This window comes from Pollachius pollachius (genome assembly GCF_949987615.1).
Source record: "Pollachius pollachius genome assembly, chromosome: 3".
Classification (NCBI taxonomy): domain Eukaryota; kingdom Metazoa; phylum Chordata; class Actinopteri; order Gadiformes; family Gadidae; genus Pollachius; species Pollachius pollachius.
The window spans coordinates 32,262,128-32,279,627 of NC_136936.1; the positions used below are offsets into that span (position 1 = coordinate 32,262,128).

The 17,500-nt window shown below is 46.9% G+C and overlaps 2 protein-coding genes across 2 annotated transcripts in view; both read right to left on the minus strand.

The window, feature by feature from the left end:
• The window catches only part of wnt6b (wingless-type MMTV integration site family, member 6b), a gene marked incomplete at its 3' end in the record, with an annotated part of 36,415 nt that extends 35,990 nt beyond the window's left edge, over positions 1-425 (minus strand). The window contains exon 1 of the mRNA XM_079732716.1: positions 293-425. Coding sequence (XP_079588842.1) covers positions 293-372 — 80 coding nt within the window. The 5' untranslated portion in view covers positions 373-425. The remainder of the gene's footprint in view (positions 1-292) is intronic.
• A 13,551-nt stretch (positions 426-13,976) lies between these two features.
• cfap65 (cilia and flagella associated protein 65) overlaps positions 13,977-17,500 on the minus strand; it is a gene marked incomplete at both ends in the record, with an annotated part of 31,022 nt that continues 27,498 nt past the window's right edge. Inside the window, 6 exons of the mRNA XM_079733043.1 lie at positions 13,977-14,011; positions 14,557-14,696; positions 15,653-15,985; positions 16,421-16,525; positions 16,841-17,061; positions 17,310-17,360. Coding sequence (XP_079589169.1) covers positions 13,977-14,011; positions 14,557-14,696; positions 15,653-15,985; positions 16,421-16,525; positions 16,841-17,061; positions 17,310-17,360 — 885 coding nt within the window. The remainder of the gene's footprint in view (positions 14,012-14,556; positions 14,697-15,652; positions 15,986-16,420; positions 16,526-16,840; positions 17,062-17,309; positions 17,361-17,500) is intronic.

The window sequence follows — 17,500 nt, forward strand, 5'->3', positions numbered from 1 at the left end:
ACTGTATCCTTTCTTTTATTCAATAAAATCTGGCTTGCAAATTCAATGCTCAGCAACGAAACCTAGGGGCAAAACTTGGGTTTGAACGTCTGCGTAAGGTGTGAACGTGTGTAATTGATAGGACAGAGGGTGTTTCTGTATGTAGGATGCAGAAACAGACTTGCAGAAGGAGGTGGGTGCGCTCCGCTTCTGAAGGTTTAAAATAAATAAACGCAGTGGGCTGAGAAGTTATTTCAGCTCCACGCCGCTGTGAATTGTGGAGATCTTCAAACAGGTGTGCGGGGCTACTCACCACCATAGGCCGATGATGTTGACCGGGCACAGCAGAATAAAGAACAGGGCCAGTTGGATCCGGGACAATGGGATCCTCATGGTAAAACGACGCAGATCCTCAGAAGGGAATGTAAAGGTTCACCGACACGAGTGTGACACGATGAGTACAGTCCACGCAGAATGTTAATGCGTTGGAGCTTCACATGGGGAATCCGGGGTTTGCTCCATCACCCAGACGTTTGCTCCAAGACCCAAACGTTTGCTCTATCACCCAGACGTTTGCTCCATCAGCCAGACGCGCGTCGGTGCGGTTATCAGGACGGTCAAGAGGGCACTCGAGAGAAGTCCGCTATCAGACGTGTGGTGAACCTCTTCATGTCGTCACGGTCAACTACATCCTCCTGAGAAGATATCGAGGAAAGAACTCATGAAGTCACCCAAACGTCTGCGCTCCGGGAGAGTAAAGGATATCCAAAAAAATGGGGAGATCATTTGGCACACTCAGAAAGAAGTCCCCGACGCAGTTTGAAAAAGAAGGGAGAAAGACATCCGAAGTAATTTTGAAAAGTTCAATAAGTTTAGTCCCGCGTCGTCTCACTACAGCCCAAATGAACCCTCGCTGTATAAGTAAGCCGAGTCCGGGTTGGTTGTCAGTCTGCACCGGCTACAGGTACGGGCGTCTGAACGACTGACTGTGTTGGAGTCTGTATTTTCTTTGGATGATAGAGCGAGGAAAATTGCACTCATCCTCCACCTTGCTGTGACGTCGCTCCGGGGCAAAGCGAATCCTCCACTGACTGTCACTCACGCGAGAGAAAGAGACTGCAATTACCGAGGGGACCTGCCTGTGAGTTAAAAGTGGAGCCACGGAGAAAGAGGGGGGGGGGGGGGGGGGGGCAGCACGGGAGGGAGTGAGAGAGAGGGCAGGAGAAAGAGAGCGACAGAGGGAGAGAGAAGGTGGAGAGAGTGAGAGATAGTGGAAGAGAGGGACAGATATCGGGAGATAGAGAGAGGGAGAGAGTGGCGAAGATAGTGGGAGAGAGAGAGAGAGGGGGGGGGGTAGAGACGGAGAGATGGTGGGATAGAGAGGGAGAGATGTCGGAGAGAGAGAGGGAGCGAGAGAGATAGGGGGGAGAGGGGTTAACCCGGGGGATCAGAGTGGGTAGGGTTTGAGAGGAACAGAGCCGGCTGTGGCCCTGCCAGCCGTATGCAGTGTGATTGTGGCGGAGGAGAAATCAGAGCTTACGGAATGAGGTGAGGTCACCACAGGTGTGTGATCTTATACCTGGGAGGGCACAATGCATGTGCCACTCGCAGGCCCACTTCTGACGATCAGACAGACGCGTTGGACTGAAACTGGGCCTTGGGATTTTATTGCCAACAGCATTTTTTTTGTCTCTGTGTTGTTACATAAAAAGTTACATAAAATCGTCTGGAAAAGGGACATTAATATATCTATATATAATATAATAATATATGTTAATACATCATATACAGTTAGTACATAAAACAAAAGACACCCATACTGGGCAGAATATGGCTGTAAAATGTCTAACTCTGTGTCTATGTCTGTATGACCTTGTGTGTGTGTGTCTGTGTTAATGTGTAAGTGTGTCTGTCTGTGCGTGCGTGTAGACATCTGTCTATTAGTGTAATTGTGTATGAGTGTGTCAGTGTGGTTGTTTGTATGTGAGTGTATGTGCATGCCCGTGTGTGTGTGTCTCTTGGTATTTGTGTGTTTGTGGGTGCATGTGCATGCCTGGTTGGGGGAATGTGTGTGGATGTGTGTGTGTGTGTGTGTGTGTGTGTGTGTGTGTGTGTGTGTGTGTGTGTGTCTGGGGGTTTGTGTGTGTGGGTGCATGTGCATGCCTGTGTGTGTATGTGTGTGTGTGTGTGTGTGTGTGTGTGTGTGTGTGTGTGTGTGTGTGTGTGTGTGTGTGCGTGCGTGTGTGTATGTATTTGTGTGTGTGTGTGTGTGTGTGTGTTCAGGTAAGGCAGTGGTATTATCACCTATCTGGCCATGGGCACATCCATTGAAATCCAACCCCTCTGATCTGCTGCGGCCCATAAAAGCTCTGACGCTCAACTTCGTTCCAGCGCTCTGATGCAATCAATCACAAGTGCAGCACAAGAGAACCCCCGGTATCACGTAGCAGTGCCACGCACAAGTATGTCAGCTGCCTATACAATAAGGCCCTAATGTGTGACCTCTCACCCCAGACTTATAGATCACAGATACACATGTTAACATAATCCTCTTCTAAAGATAACACCAGTCGGCAGGCTGCTCCGACATGGCGCGCTACTAAAGAAGTTGTCGCCTTATAGACCCCCACCACCAGCTACTATAATATCTTGGTTGCATTCGTTATGAGAAGAAGAAGCAGATGAAACATGCCATGGCTTTGCTGTACTTGAAGTGTGATTGTAATACAGCTTACACAACTATTGTCAGTTCATTGTATTTATTTAACTCTTCAAATTGTTCTTGATATATCTTTTTCCTGAATGGATATATTTGATGCTATCTATTCTGGCTAAAGCTTAAACCCTCCTATCAGTATTGTGGTTCAGGTTCTTTGTCCTGCACCGTGACCTGAGTTAAGAATGCATTTGAAGTGCAGTCAACTATCTGTCAGTGGGTGAGCTCATCGCAGCGCGCTAAAACAGCTTGCCATTACATGACAATCAATTACATCAAATGGATTTAAAGTCCATTTCGATTGCGTATTGATTTTCTTCGATTGTTTTACTATAGACTATTGAGTTTATAGAATACCATTTCTGTAAGGAATTGTTTGTTGCTATCTTTGTCATCTTTTTGATATGTCATTGTTCATAAGCATTGTCATTGTTTCGCGTTGATATTTCCAGAGAATAAACACAATCGGAGTAAAATTAATTAAAATTTGAACAAACTGAGCTATATTGGAGACGACATGACGATATGTTGCTGACACAGTCCTCTATGAGACAGTGGGTTCAAGTCTCAAACCTCTGGTCGGTCGTTCTGGAGGACTTTTGCTTGCTCTGTGTGTGTGTGTGTGAGTTTGAGTGTCTGGTGAGTGTGTATGTGTGTACCCTACTATGGCCAAACAAACACACACACACACACACACGCCGAACCATGGAGGTGTTTCCAAAGGGTTATCCGAATGGATGGATGTTGGTTGAACTGGACGGCACGGCCTTAATTGCCGGACCAGAGCTGCTGAGGTGGGCCCAAGGGATCACTAGATAGATCACATGACCTAACACCAGGCTTTACAAACTGTTGAAAAGGTACGCACAATAAATGTTAACACATTTTCCTGTGCCCCGATGCCGGTGGGCCGGGATTCTCCCCAGCCCCCATCCCGCGGCCCACAGTCAAGGTGTCATCTTGCCCCTGGGGACAGACTGTGTTCCTGTAACTCTCCTCTCCTAAGGCTTGTGTTTCACCGTGTAGCCGGTGTTGGAGGTGGCGAGGCGCGGGTTTGAAGGATGTGACGCCTTATCGTCAGTCCGGGATCGGCTGAGCTGAGTAGACGCAGCAACTGGACATTTTTTCCAGAGCAATTAGAATGCCGGAGTGAGGCTGTGTGTGTACAGTAGGGCAGCTGGGGCCTCACACACTTACAAAGTTATGAAAATGGAGTTCTCACTCCTCCCCTAAATATAGCCCAGGGTGCATTGGTGGTGCGTAAACATATGCTAGGACAACAACACTTTAGCTCCATCTGAGCCGCTCGCCCCTCCGTCCCTCGCTCTCCTCCCCTCCCGTGTCCCATCATCTCCTCATCAATACATATTTATGCACTGTATTTTTATGCTCTTCTCACATTCTGTCATATTCATATTCTTGCGCTCTCACACTTTCCCTTTGCTAGGATTGGTGAGTGATGTAGTGTGTGTGTGTGTGTGTGTGTGTGCATGTGTGTGTGTTTTTTTTAAGAAGGGCTGATTCTTCATACTTGGCCCAGGCTTTATGGACAATAAAGATCTGATTTCAAAGTCCAGCAGGGTGTAGGGCCTTGGTTTGGCTCAGCTCGGGCTGCCTGCTGGGTGGCTGGGCCGCCATGCAGACCCTGCTCCAGATGCTATCGGCCTATCGGCACACAATGCACTCAATAAGTTACAGCAGCCGTCCACAGCCAATGGGCTGCAGCCACCGCCGTCTGACTGCAGCTTATCCAGCAATGCAGTCCTGTATAGATACACACACACACACACACACACAATCTCTATCACGCTCACACAGACACACACACACAGACACACACACACACACAGACACAGACACACACACACACACACACACACACACACACAATCTCTCTCACACACACAGAGACACACACACAAACACAGACACACACACACACACACACACACAGACACACACACATACACACACACACATTATCTCTCACACCCACTCACACACACACACACACACACACGCACACACACACATACACAGCCACTCACACACGTTATCTATCTCACACACACACACACACACACACACACACACACAAACACACACACACACACACAAAACTTATCTCTCAAACACACACACACACACAATTTCTCTCTCTTTCTCACTCATACACATACACATTCTTGAATTCTCGAATACATTCTCTCTCTCCCTTACACATTTTCCCTCTCTCTCTCACTCTCTCTCACACACACACAAACACAAACAGACATACACACACACTCATCGGTGCTGAACTGTGCTCACTTGCATGGAGAATCCCCCTTGAGTATAAAAGATCAAATCACTCAAGAGATACACGAAACAAAGTCAGGATGGTGATGAAGATGGTGATGAAGATAGCGATGATGATGGCGATGGGTCCAGCCGGTTTTCTTCTTCTGGGAAGCTCTGCGCTGGCCTGTGTGTGACACTGAAGGAAGATGGATCTGCAGGCCGCTGTGCGGTAATGACTCCAGGCCTGGGCGCTGCCTGTGTGTGATCCGGTAAGTCGGAACATATGATGACCGATGAGAGTCAGACCTGAGTATGGCTCTTTAGAGGAGGGAAGTCGTACATACATTTTTATATTGAAACATCAATCAGACTTGAACAATTTAAGAGGGATCTTTTCCCGTTTTATAAAGCTGATAAGTGTTGAATCCAACGTTGAAGCAGTCAACGCACTCACCCCTGTACTGCCACACCCATCACACACACACATTCTCTTTCTCACACACACCCATCACACACATGTTACACACACACACTCTTGTTCTTTCTCTCTTTCTTTCGTTCTCTCTCTTTCTCCCTCTCTCCCTCTCCTTCTCCCTCTCTCCGTCTCTCTCTTTCTCTCTCTGACTCTCTCTCTCTCTCTCCTTCTCTCCCTCTCTCTCTCTCTCTCTCTCTCTCTCTCTCTCTTCATCTGGGTGTGATAATGATTCTCACTGTCTGCCAGAATCTACCTCCGATCTCTTAATGTGACCCTGTCTCTCGCTCAACTCTGTTTCAGTCTCTCTGGCATACACAGACACACACACACACACACACACACACACACACACACACACACACACACACACACACACACACACACACACAAGCACACCGCTGCTTATGCCCTTTTTGTTTTCTCTAAAAAGCGTCTGAAAGCCGGGGAAGGGCCTTGCCATGAAATGCATTCCCGTGCGATTATCATCGCCGATGATTAGAAATCCCATCAGACGTAATATTTTATATGCCGAGCTGAATTAAGTCCAAATCAAAAACACATGACAACCTCAACCTTAAAAAAAAGAAACAAACCACAGTCATCCTTGGAATCCCAGGAGAGAGGGAATGTTTATGGAATATCTCCCTAACTGGCACAACGCAGAGAGAGAGGGAGGGAGAGAGAGGAAGAGAAAGAGAAAGAAAAAGGAGGGAGAGCCATCGTAGTTTAAAATACCGATTTGACACGTCCAGATACATAAGGTCTGTGGCGGGGGTGCAACAGAGCCCAGTGATGTCAAACTGTCCTGTTACAGCAGGTAATGAGCACAGACCTGAGGAATAACATGTAAAGGATAAACATTTTAACTATTATAATAATCTGCTTAGTAAGCAGACTCCCTTATAAATCATATGGCTGCTTAGTAACCAGACCTCCTAAGTAACCAAACTACTGCTTAGTGACCTGACCTCCTTAGTAACCAAACTACTGCTTTGTGACCTGACCTCTTTGGTAACCAAACTACTGCTTAGTAACCAGACTCCTTAGTAACCAAACTACTGCTTAGTAACCAGACCTCCTTAGTAACCAGAACTCCTTAGAAACCAAACTACTACTTAGTAACCAGACCTCCTTAGTAACCAAACTACTGCTTAGTAACCAGACCTCCTTAGTAACCAAACTTCTGCTTAGTAACCAGACCTCCTTAGTAACCAAACTACTGCTTAGTAACCATACATCCTTAGTAACCAAACTACTACCTAGTAGCCAGACCTCCTTAGTAACCAAACTACTGCCTAGTAACCAGACCTCCTTAGTAACCAAACTACTGCCTAGTAACCAGACTTCCTTAGCAACCAAACTACTGCCTAGTAACCAGACGTCCTTAGTTACCAAACTGCTGCCTAGTAACCAGACCTCCTTAGTAACCAAACTTCCTCAGTAACCAGACTTCCTTAGTAACCAAACTTCCTCAGGAACCAGACCTCCTTAGTAACCAAACTTCCTCAGTAACCAGACATCCTTAGTAACCAAACTTTCTCAGGAACCAGACCTCCTTAGTAACCAAACTTCTTCAGTAACCAGACCTCCTTAGTAACCAAACTTCCTCAGGAGCCAGACCTCCTTAGTAACCAAACTTCCTCAGGAACCAGACCTCCTTAGTAACCAAACTTCCTCAGGAACCAGACCTCCTTAGTAACCAAACTTCCTCAGTAACCAGACATCCTTAGTAACCAAACTTCCTCAGGAACCAGACCTCCTTAGTAACCAAACTTCCTCAGTAACCAGACATCCTTAGTAACCAAACTTCCTCAGGAATCAGACCTCCTTAGTAACCAAACTTCTTCAGTAACCAGACCTCCTTAGTAACCAAACTTCCTCAGGAACCAGACCATCTCAACCAGACTGTGACTATGACTCTATTCATCACACCTATTCTATGTGGTAAATGAAATCAAATTTAAATTGATCATTATTGCATATATTAATGAGAACAATTGTATTTAAGTGCAAAACATGTATTTGTTTAATCTATAAAATGAATGCACTCGCTCACACAGACACACACAGACATACACACACACACACGCGAACACACACACACACACTCACTCACACACACACACACACACGCACACACACACACACTCACACACACACACACTCCCACGGTGGCCCTACGCGACATGACTTCCAGCAGTGGAGCTGGTGGTTAGAAGTTGTGCTGCGGACCGGGGCAGAGGGCGGCAGTGGAAACAGACCTCTGCTCAGAGCCCTAACATAACGGTTACTGAGGTGGAGATGGCCCTTGATGAACCCGGTGTAGCTGTGGTGACCCCAATCACTGCAGCAAACCATCCACTCAGCCATGTTCCTTCCACTGAACGGGTTCAAATGAATATGCATCATCCTGAACACAGACGTTTGAAGATGAGGAGGGTTTTAGAAGTAAAACTTTGATTTGGGCCCGACTGCAACCGACGACTTCATCAAGTTCATCGGGTGTCTCATCCAATAGTGTGTAGTGATAACATCTCAGCTCAAGCTTTTGATTATTAGATTAGATTCAGCCAAACTGCGGTGTGAGGGTTAGACTGAATACGGCCGTGTGAACGGATATTGTGGTGTGTATTTGTGTGTGTGTGTGTGGGGGGGGGTGTGTGTGAGAGGGCAGTGTGGGTGTGTACGTTTGTGTGTTGGAGGTTTGGTGGAGGAACACCTGAGGAGCCTTCAGCTCGTCATGTGTGGACAGGTCTCCTCTTTGACCCTTGCCCACATCATTCCAGTGTGTGTGGAGTTGACATTAAGCTCTGTTGCATTTGTCATTCAAAACAAAATAGGCTTTGACACTGAATATGAAAACATGGACATGAACACAGTGCGAGATGCCACGTCCAGTTACTGCACAACATGGGACGACATTATTCTGGAGCTCCATCCCAACACACACACACACACACACACACACACACGCGCGCACACACACACACACACAAACACACACACACTCACTTCTGTACGCAGACGGCTTCATCAGTTACCGCATAACAGTAACTTCATTAGAACAGATCTTATCGGATCTGCTCTCCATGGAGACCGCTCTGGGTATGGTCGAGTCCAGAGGGCTGCGGTGGGGCTGGAAGCCCAGCCGCCTGGCAGCGAGCGCGCACACACACACACACACACACACACAAACACGTACAAACGCACACACACACACACACACACACACACACACACACACTAACACTTACAAACACACACACACACACTTACACACACACACACATACACACACATACACACACCCACACACACAGACACACACACACAGACTCACACACACACACTGACACACACTTACACAAAGTATGTAGGCTAGCACACACAGACACACACACACACACAAATACACAAACGTATGTAGCACACACACAAAATCACACATGTATTTAGGCTAGCACTCACAAACACACACACAATCATACATGTATGTAGGCTAGCAGACACACACACAATCACAAAGTGGCCTCCACACGCACTTACACACACATAAATCAATTAATATGTACACACACACACACACACACAAACACAGATCCATATGCCCACACACTTACATATGTATGCACCTATAAACAAACACATGTGCATGTGTGCACACACAGGCCTGACACATTTTATAAACTTTTTAAGTCTTGTGCGTTTCGGTCGACCGTCCAGACGGAGCCGGCGAATCCGATGCCGGCAACCGCACATTTCTGAAACCATGTCCGAGGGTGGTTTCAAATCTATCTGGACCTTTGGGGTTTTGTGCGTTCACACCAAACGCGAAGGGGCGACACGATTCCATACAAAGTCAACGTAGAGACGCGAATCTATGAAGGTATTATTGTAGCAAAAGTCTTTAGCACCTGTAACTGCAGATTTTGTATGTGTACACAAAAGTCACAAATGTGTAACAGTAAATTCAATGTCGTAAATATTTTTCTAACCATTGTAAACACTAAATAGGGTCACCGATATGAAGGTATTATTGTAGCAAAAGTCTTTAGCACCTGTAACTGCAGATTTTGTAAGCGTGCACTAAAGTCACAAATGTGTAACAGTAAATTTGAAGTCCTAAATATTTATTTTGCATGTGTACTCTAAAGTCACAAATGTGTAACAGTACATTTGAAGTCTTAAATATTTTTTCTACCATTGTAAACACAAAATAGGGTCTACGAGTTCACAAGTCTGTGTTACAGGTGTACAAATCCTATCCTGTGCATCACAACTTCAAATAGTCATGCAATTGACACTTTTGCTACAATCATTGCAGCGCAGTTGGTGCAAAACACATTTGCACACCCGTGTTACATGATCTGAGAACATGCCCAAAATGTGTGCATTCGTAAACCCAAATGTGAAAAATGCATTAGAAGTTGCACATCTGTGAAAAAATTCCTCACAAATAAAATGATATCGAACGCTTCGTTGATTCAGCATTTTAATAAGCGAGCACAAGTCCATCGTTACAACTGCTCGAATCTGCTCCTGCAAGTCTCGGCTGTGTTTTTTTTTGCAGGTAGTTTTGCAACACCCCTAGGTGGTACAAGTGTAGCAAAAGTGATTTGTATTCGTATAAGGCAGAGCGTCCGTGGGCGGGACAAAATTGCAGCAGTAACCAATGAAAGTCGCCGGCAGGGGGTACCTTTTTCAAACTACACTAGGACCGTCCAAGCAGACCATTAAAATACATTGAAGGACGCTTGCAATTAATGCAATAATTTTGGGGGAATTCAGTTGAACTAAGTAATTTAATTTGACAAAATTTAAGATACCCAACTCCGTTGTGTAGGATGCCCTCTTGTCTACTTTCAAGACTCCAGAAAGTAAGAGTTTGAAAGTAAGGCGACTTGCATTGGTTAATGCCTCCGGATAGCCGTAGCGCGGGGGTCTCTTTTAGGGATTGAGTTTCGCGGGGTTTGTTTACCGGCGTTGCTATGGTTACGGTCTTGCGTGTTCCAACGGTTTATTAGGTAGGCCAATCTAATAAATCGCTGTCTAATCAATACTTCATTCACTGCCTCTTCCGTGGTCATTACAATATTATGAACAGACTGCGTCGGGTACTCCGACGTCTCTCACTCTTCCACAACAGGTAAACCATGCAATGGTGGTTATCTCGGCCATGGTTGAGAATGAATTGGCATGAAGCACCGTTGGCGGGCAAAAGATGTGGCGCTACAAATTCGCCTGACAAAACTTGCACAGCGACAGATTATGATTTGTCTTGCGACAACGCGAACGGGCGACAAATGTGTCTTTTGGTGTGAACGCAGGGTTAGGAAGGGTTCGTGTGGAAGCCTGAAACGAAAACGATGACGTCATTAGCCCCCCACCAGCTGGGCGGCATCAGAGATCGGTTGAATTCTTCTTTTTGTAGCTTTAAATACAGCCCCTTGATCAATGTAATTACTAACTGTACATTAAAAAGTATTTCTGCTCAATTTAAAAGGTTGAATCTCCTCGTGACTGAATGTTTTTACAGCGCGCAGGCTGTATGCGTGCAGGCTTGATGCGCTCCACTTTTTTCTGTGGAGAACCAGCGCCTTGAATATTAACTACAGCGTTTATACAGCTCGATGCGGTTTCGCAATGAATCCGTCTTTACGGAGATATTCCTGAACCGCCTAAAACGAAACCGGATCGTTTTCGCCTGTTTCGGCTCCGTGTGGACGGGGCCTTAGTTTAGTTTTAAAGGTCCCATGGCATGCTACTTTATGGATGCTTTAATAGAGATGTTAGTGGGCCCCAAACACAGTATTTGAAGACGTTCTCGAAATTCAGCCGTGGTGCAGATTTACAGCCACTACGAGCCAGTCGCACATTGAGCTTTCCCCAAATGCGCTGTTTCGGTGTCTGTAGCTTTAATGCAAATGAGGATGAGAGAGGTGGGTCAAGGAGGAGGGTAGGGGTGTGGCCCTGAGCACCTTGCAGCCATGGAACCATGCGCTCTGTTTACAGTGGATGTATCGCAATAGCGAGGCGCACACAGCGTTTGGCCGTTTTCTGTAAATATTCTAGAACACACGGGAGTCCTGGAGCTCTATATCTAAATAATATCATACTATACATAGATATCTATATCATATAATATATATTATCATGGCCAAAAGCTGTGTGAGCCTCCAAACGATATTATGAATCTGAAACGACCGCGTCGGGTTCTCCGACGTCTCTGGTTCTTCCACGTCCACATCAATCTGAAGTAGACTGAACCACGACATGGAGAAAGAGATTGTTGCCCGCGGTTGTCTCCCGCTGGAGCCTCGCTGCCGAGGGACCATCGCCTCGGCAGCGAGCACAGACACACGTGGCGCTCGCATGGTTGTGTCCATCGCCTCGGCAGCAGTCAGCGCTTAGGCACCACCGCCTCCTGCAGCGCCGAGGCGGTGGTCCCTCGGCAGCAGGAAGTGTGGCTCAAGCGGGAGACATTCGCGGCCAACAATCCCTTTCTCCTCCATGTCGTGGTTCATGTACTTCAAGGAGTGAAAGCCAAAGTTCCACTCCCCCAATTCATTCTCAACATTCTGAATGGCTGTGATAACCCCCACTACGAGTCTCGTTGTGGAAATACCAGAGACAAGAGTCTGACGTGTTATGCGCCATAACATCAACAGCAGAACGGTTATCCAAATAACAAGGAAGTGTACACTTGCGTTACAGTCCTGGAGCTCTATATCTAAGTTATATCATATAATACATAGATATCTATATCATATAATACATATTATTACGGCCAAAACCTGTGTGCGCCTCCAGACGATATTATGAATCACAAACGACTTTGTCGGGTTCTCCGACGTCTCTGGTTCTTCCACCTCCACATCAATCTGAAGTAGACTGAACCGCGCGCTTCCTGCTGCCAGCTGCCCGCTACCGGGCGGTTGTGCTTCGCGGCGGTGGTGCCTCGCGGCAACCGGCAGCAGGCAGCATGTTGCAGTTCATGTACTTCAGGGAGTCAAAGCAAAAGTTCCTTTCCCCCAATATCTTCTCAACCATGGCTGAGATAACCCCAACTACAGTCTTGTTGTGGAAATACAAGGGACGTCAAAGAACCGACGTGTTATGCGCCATAACACCAACAGCAAACACTTGCGTTACAGTGTGTGTAATCACACACACACACGTGGCGCTCGCATGGTTGTGTCTCATTGGCGGGCCAAATTCTCTTGGCGGGCAAGGCAGAGAAAGGGGAGGGGCTTAGATCCTTTATGACGACATATGGGACCACATTCTAAATCAGCGCGCTTGAGCCTCCATTTTTTCAAAGGCGAGCAGAACACCTAGTGCTCGTTTTACACTAAACGCAAGTTTTAGCCACCGGGGTACCAAAGGTAGGCTAGAGGAACTCATATTTATGTTAGAAAACTTCATAAAGTGAGATTTTCATGCCATGACCTTTAAATAAATGTGCATGCCAAGCGATGGGAACTTTTGTTTTTCAATCATAAATTCATACATTCTCTGCATGGGTGCTCCCAGTGGGAATCAAACCAATAACTTAGCGTCTACTGCCGTGCCAGCTGGCCAGACGGGACCAATTAGATAGCTTGAAAGTGGTTGGTTTATAATGTTCAAACCTTTAACTTCCCACCATCTAAAACATTGGATGCGTTTGAAAACATATAGACATTGGTAACGAGTGGTTAAGCAGGGGTCACCATTTCTGAAATTAACTTTACATTTTAATAAAATCATTGACAATTGATTAAATTATTAAATGTCATGAATACATTCAGAATGTTTATTATCATTTTTCTTATACAGTCACCTAAATGCCGATAGCATAGTTTTGTGAGAACATCACTATCTCGCGAGTTCACATTCTATTTATCTCTGCAGATCAATATGGCTTCACGAGGCTTCTGCTAACAGCATAAAGCGCAATCAAATCAGCCCCGTTCCGTTTGTTGGCATACATCGCCATCTAGTGTAAATGAATGAATTACATGCCGGGATTTTATGAGCTCAAACGATCAAAATAATACATCTCCAGACACAGGGGCGATTCTAGGGTCAGAGCTTTAGAGGTGCTGAGCACTCAATGAGCCCCACTGCCACACCACCCACCCTTTTTTCACACAAAAACAAAAAATATTTCTATTGAAAAATAACTTCATAATTTTAACATTGGTTCAACTAACTCAAAAGATTTTATGTTTTGGACATTATTTAACAATTTCAAAGACGAACAAATATAATTTTTAGAATAACATTTCTTACTCCCAAGTTTTAGGGGTGCTGAGCCCCTTTTTAGGGGTGCTTCAGCACCCCTAAAAATGGGCTAGCCTCGCCCCTGTCCAGACAGATATCCATCTACTTAACAAACACAAAACAAACATTTTGTCAAAATCGTCTTATTTATTTGGAAGAACCACAAAATAATATAAAATGCAGCAGGTGAGGTGGGGAGATGTAAAGCCTCTACTGGTTTGTACTGCTTTTCCTCGCTTGCTCCCTCTCCAATTGGCCGGTTCATTGTTGGCCTTGGCCCTCATGAACCATCTCCCCTGTAAGACACAACCACAAACACATGCACTATAATCATCAGCAGCAGAATCTGTCCTACCGCTGACTAGTCTGCTGGTTCAAAACCTTATGGAGATAAAATCATGCTTACAATGCATAAAGATATAGTACCGTTACAATGAACACATTATGTACTAGAAAGCATATATTGGAACACGTATTAAGACAAAATACCAGGATAAAATATGATAAACAAGTCATTGTGATATCAAAGAAAAGAGGCTGGATGTTATTGGGAAGATGATCTCTATTGAACCCTTGAGAAGAAGAAAGTGTTTCCTCCTGTGTGTGTGCGTGCGTGCGTGTGTATGTGTGTGTGTGTGTGTGTGTGTGAGTGTGCACATTAACAGGGACACTCTTAACCCCAGCACACCCCAGTACCTGGCTATGTACTTGGCCACATACTGGGAGTTAGAATGCAACAAAGGCAAAACACAATCCTAATGGCATTCCACCCCACTGTGGATATCATGGGATGGCTGTGAGCCAGTGACCATGTAACGTGTTGGGGGGAGGGGACCCACACCTCCTGGAGACACTGATGTCATCGCTGCTGGGGGGGGAGAAGGGGCAGTCAGGTCCAGCTCTCTGTGGAACGCCTCCATCATGAGGTTCTGCAGTGTGTTCAACAGCACGTCCTCACACACGTCGCTGAACTCAGCACACCTGGACAAATACACACACACACACACACACACACACACACACAAATGCACACACACACACACACACACACCTTCAAACAGGCATCTTAAAGCCAAGGAAACAAAAGTAAATGTCAAACTGAAGCAGTCTTGAAAGATATTAGTAGTCCACACATCGCCGATCCCAGCGGATGTCCTTCCCCCCCTAAAGCCGAGTCATGCTGTAAGAGGAGTTGCTGTTTATTTGTGACTTTGAGCATTAGTGCTTGGCTTAGCATTATTTTAATTGACGCTGTAGTCATTTTTGGAGCCTTTCACAGACAGTTTCAAGGCCTTGGCTCATTCTCAAGTGGTGTTGTGGAGTACTGCTAAGAAAATCCAGATGGACATGATGGCTCAAGAAGCAAAGATATTCATCAAGTTAAATTATGTCTATACAGCAGAATGTCCCTCCAACGGGGCTGATTATAGCGCCCCCTATAGGCAAAAACATACCAAACATAGGGGAGAGGTATAATTCAGATATACAAACTTTTGCACGATCAGGCGCTGACTTTTAGGTCTCTCCAAGGAAAAAATAATAATAGGAAATAATAATCCCTAGAACTTCAGTGTCATTGTGAATTTCTATCAGGCAACAGTATCAGTTGCCAATTTACAATTACATTGTTTTTCTCGGATCAAATGAAATATTTATTTAGTGAGTTAACGCCATCACCGACATGCCTTTGAGGAAAACTTGGATCACCTGAACCTATCCCCAATTTTAGAAATGAAAAGTGCTTCCTACTATTGAGACAACACTGTGGACATGCTAGTTGCTCATAACCCACGAGCAGTGAATCAGCTGGAACAATGGGACCTTTACTGTGTGGCGCTCCACCTTAGTACAACAGAAACCATGAGGTTCAGGGGCCAGACTACTCATTGAGGGACCTGTGTATGGAGGGCCCGAGCTGACCTGGGGCCTGAGCTGACCTGCGTATAATGTGGCGCACGTGGCCCCGGTCCGGGTCTCGCTGGGTCTGGAGGTCTGCATGTCCGGAGTCCAGCGGAGGCCGTGGGTGGTTCTCCATAGCACCCACCGTGTGGGGCCGCTCCTTCAGAGCCATCCCCGCGCCGGCCGGGTGGAGGCCCCGGGGCCTGGAGGGGCCCGAGGGGGCGGAGTGGGGTCGGGGTACGGGTGGAAGGGGGGCACCGGGGGTGGGGTAGCCAGGGGGGTCCGGAGCCCGGAGCTGGCTGAAGTACGGGACGCGCTCCGACGGGAGGCCGGCCAGGCGACGCTGGAACTCCTGGTCGTCAATCAGGCTCCTGGAAACAAACAGATGTCCTCATCGCACACGCTATAGCAAATATATTATACATTAGATCAGAATGGTTGAATAGATTACAAAGAAAAGGTAAAGGACTCAGTGAATAAGCTCTCTATTGGATTGGCATGCATTCAATTGGTTCATCACATCTTCTTAGATTGTGTGAGAGCAGGTGAATGAACACGATAAACTACAACGTAACTGCAGTGACATAGATCCAAAGAACTGAAGGACTCACCCTTTCAGTGAGAGGAGTGTATGGGTGAGGATGTCTCACCGTGTCAGTGAGAGGAGTGTGTGGGTGAGGATGTCTCACCGTGTCAGTGAGAGGAGTGTGTGGGTGAGGATGTCTCACCGTGTCAGTGAGAGGAGTGTGTGGGTGAGGATGTCTCACCGTGTCAGTGAGAGGAGTGTGTGGGTGAGGATGTCTCACCGTATCAGTGAGAGGAGTGTGTGGGTGAGGATGTCTCTCTCCTGGCCGGGGACCAAAGGAGGGAGGGCAACAGTATGGGAACCTTGGGATTCGACTCTGGGACTCCTGGAGGGAACAGCATGGTCGATATCCATTGTGGATCCAGGTTGAGGCAAAGGAACCCAGCAAGGAAGAGGACGGATGATGGATGAGGTCGCCAAGATGTGGGGAGAGAAGGGATTTTAGACATCCTGCGATGGGAGTCATGCATCTAATAGTGTGTGTGTGTGTGTGTGTGTGTGTGTCCGGGGACTCTGTGTGTGTGTGTGTGTGTGTGTGTGTGTGTGTGTCCGGGGACTCTGTGTGTGTGTGTGTGTGTGTGTGTGTGTGTGTATGTGTGTGTGTGTGTGTGCGTGTGTGCGTGCGTGTGTGCGTGTGGACCTGTAGATGTGGTGCTGGCTGAGGGCGTCGGGGAACAGGGCCTGGTACTCCAGCAGGCCGTGGGAGCGCGCCGTCACCCCAAGGTGCAGCAGGGTGGGGGTCGGCACCCTTCCCTCCGTGGGCCCCTCCCTCCGGGGCCGTCGCTCGGCCCGCGGGCCACTGGAGGAGTACAGGCCCACGGCCATGGTGCTGCTGCTGATGGAGCGGAGAGGAGGGAGGGTCTGGGGCCATCGGGGGGGAGGGGGCAGAATGATGAATATTTGAAAATTGTATATTTGAATATTTAATATTTGAACAACATTCTCTGGTCCCCATAACGGCCATTTACAAGTAACTCGTGCAAGCCTTCGTTTAACCCCTAGAGGGCAAACTGAGCCACATTTACAGCCTTCCTCTGTTTTTTAAAACGATGTGCATTTGAGTCCAGAGTTGGACCAGGATCAAGGGAGAGTAGAACAGCATCAGTCACCTGGTATCTCCTGAGCGGGAGCGGGGCCTGGACCGGAGCGGAGCGGGGCCCCTAGAGGAGACGGGACTGTGAGACCAGGAAGTGGCAGAGGGCCCCCATGAAGGGAAACATCAGGGGGATCATTACGACTAAAGAGTGGGGATGGATCGGGGAAGGGGGAATCTTTAAGAATTGCTTCAATTTTCGTTATT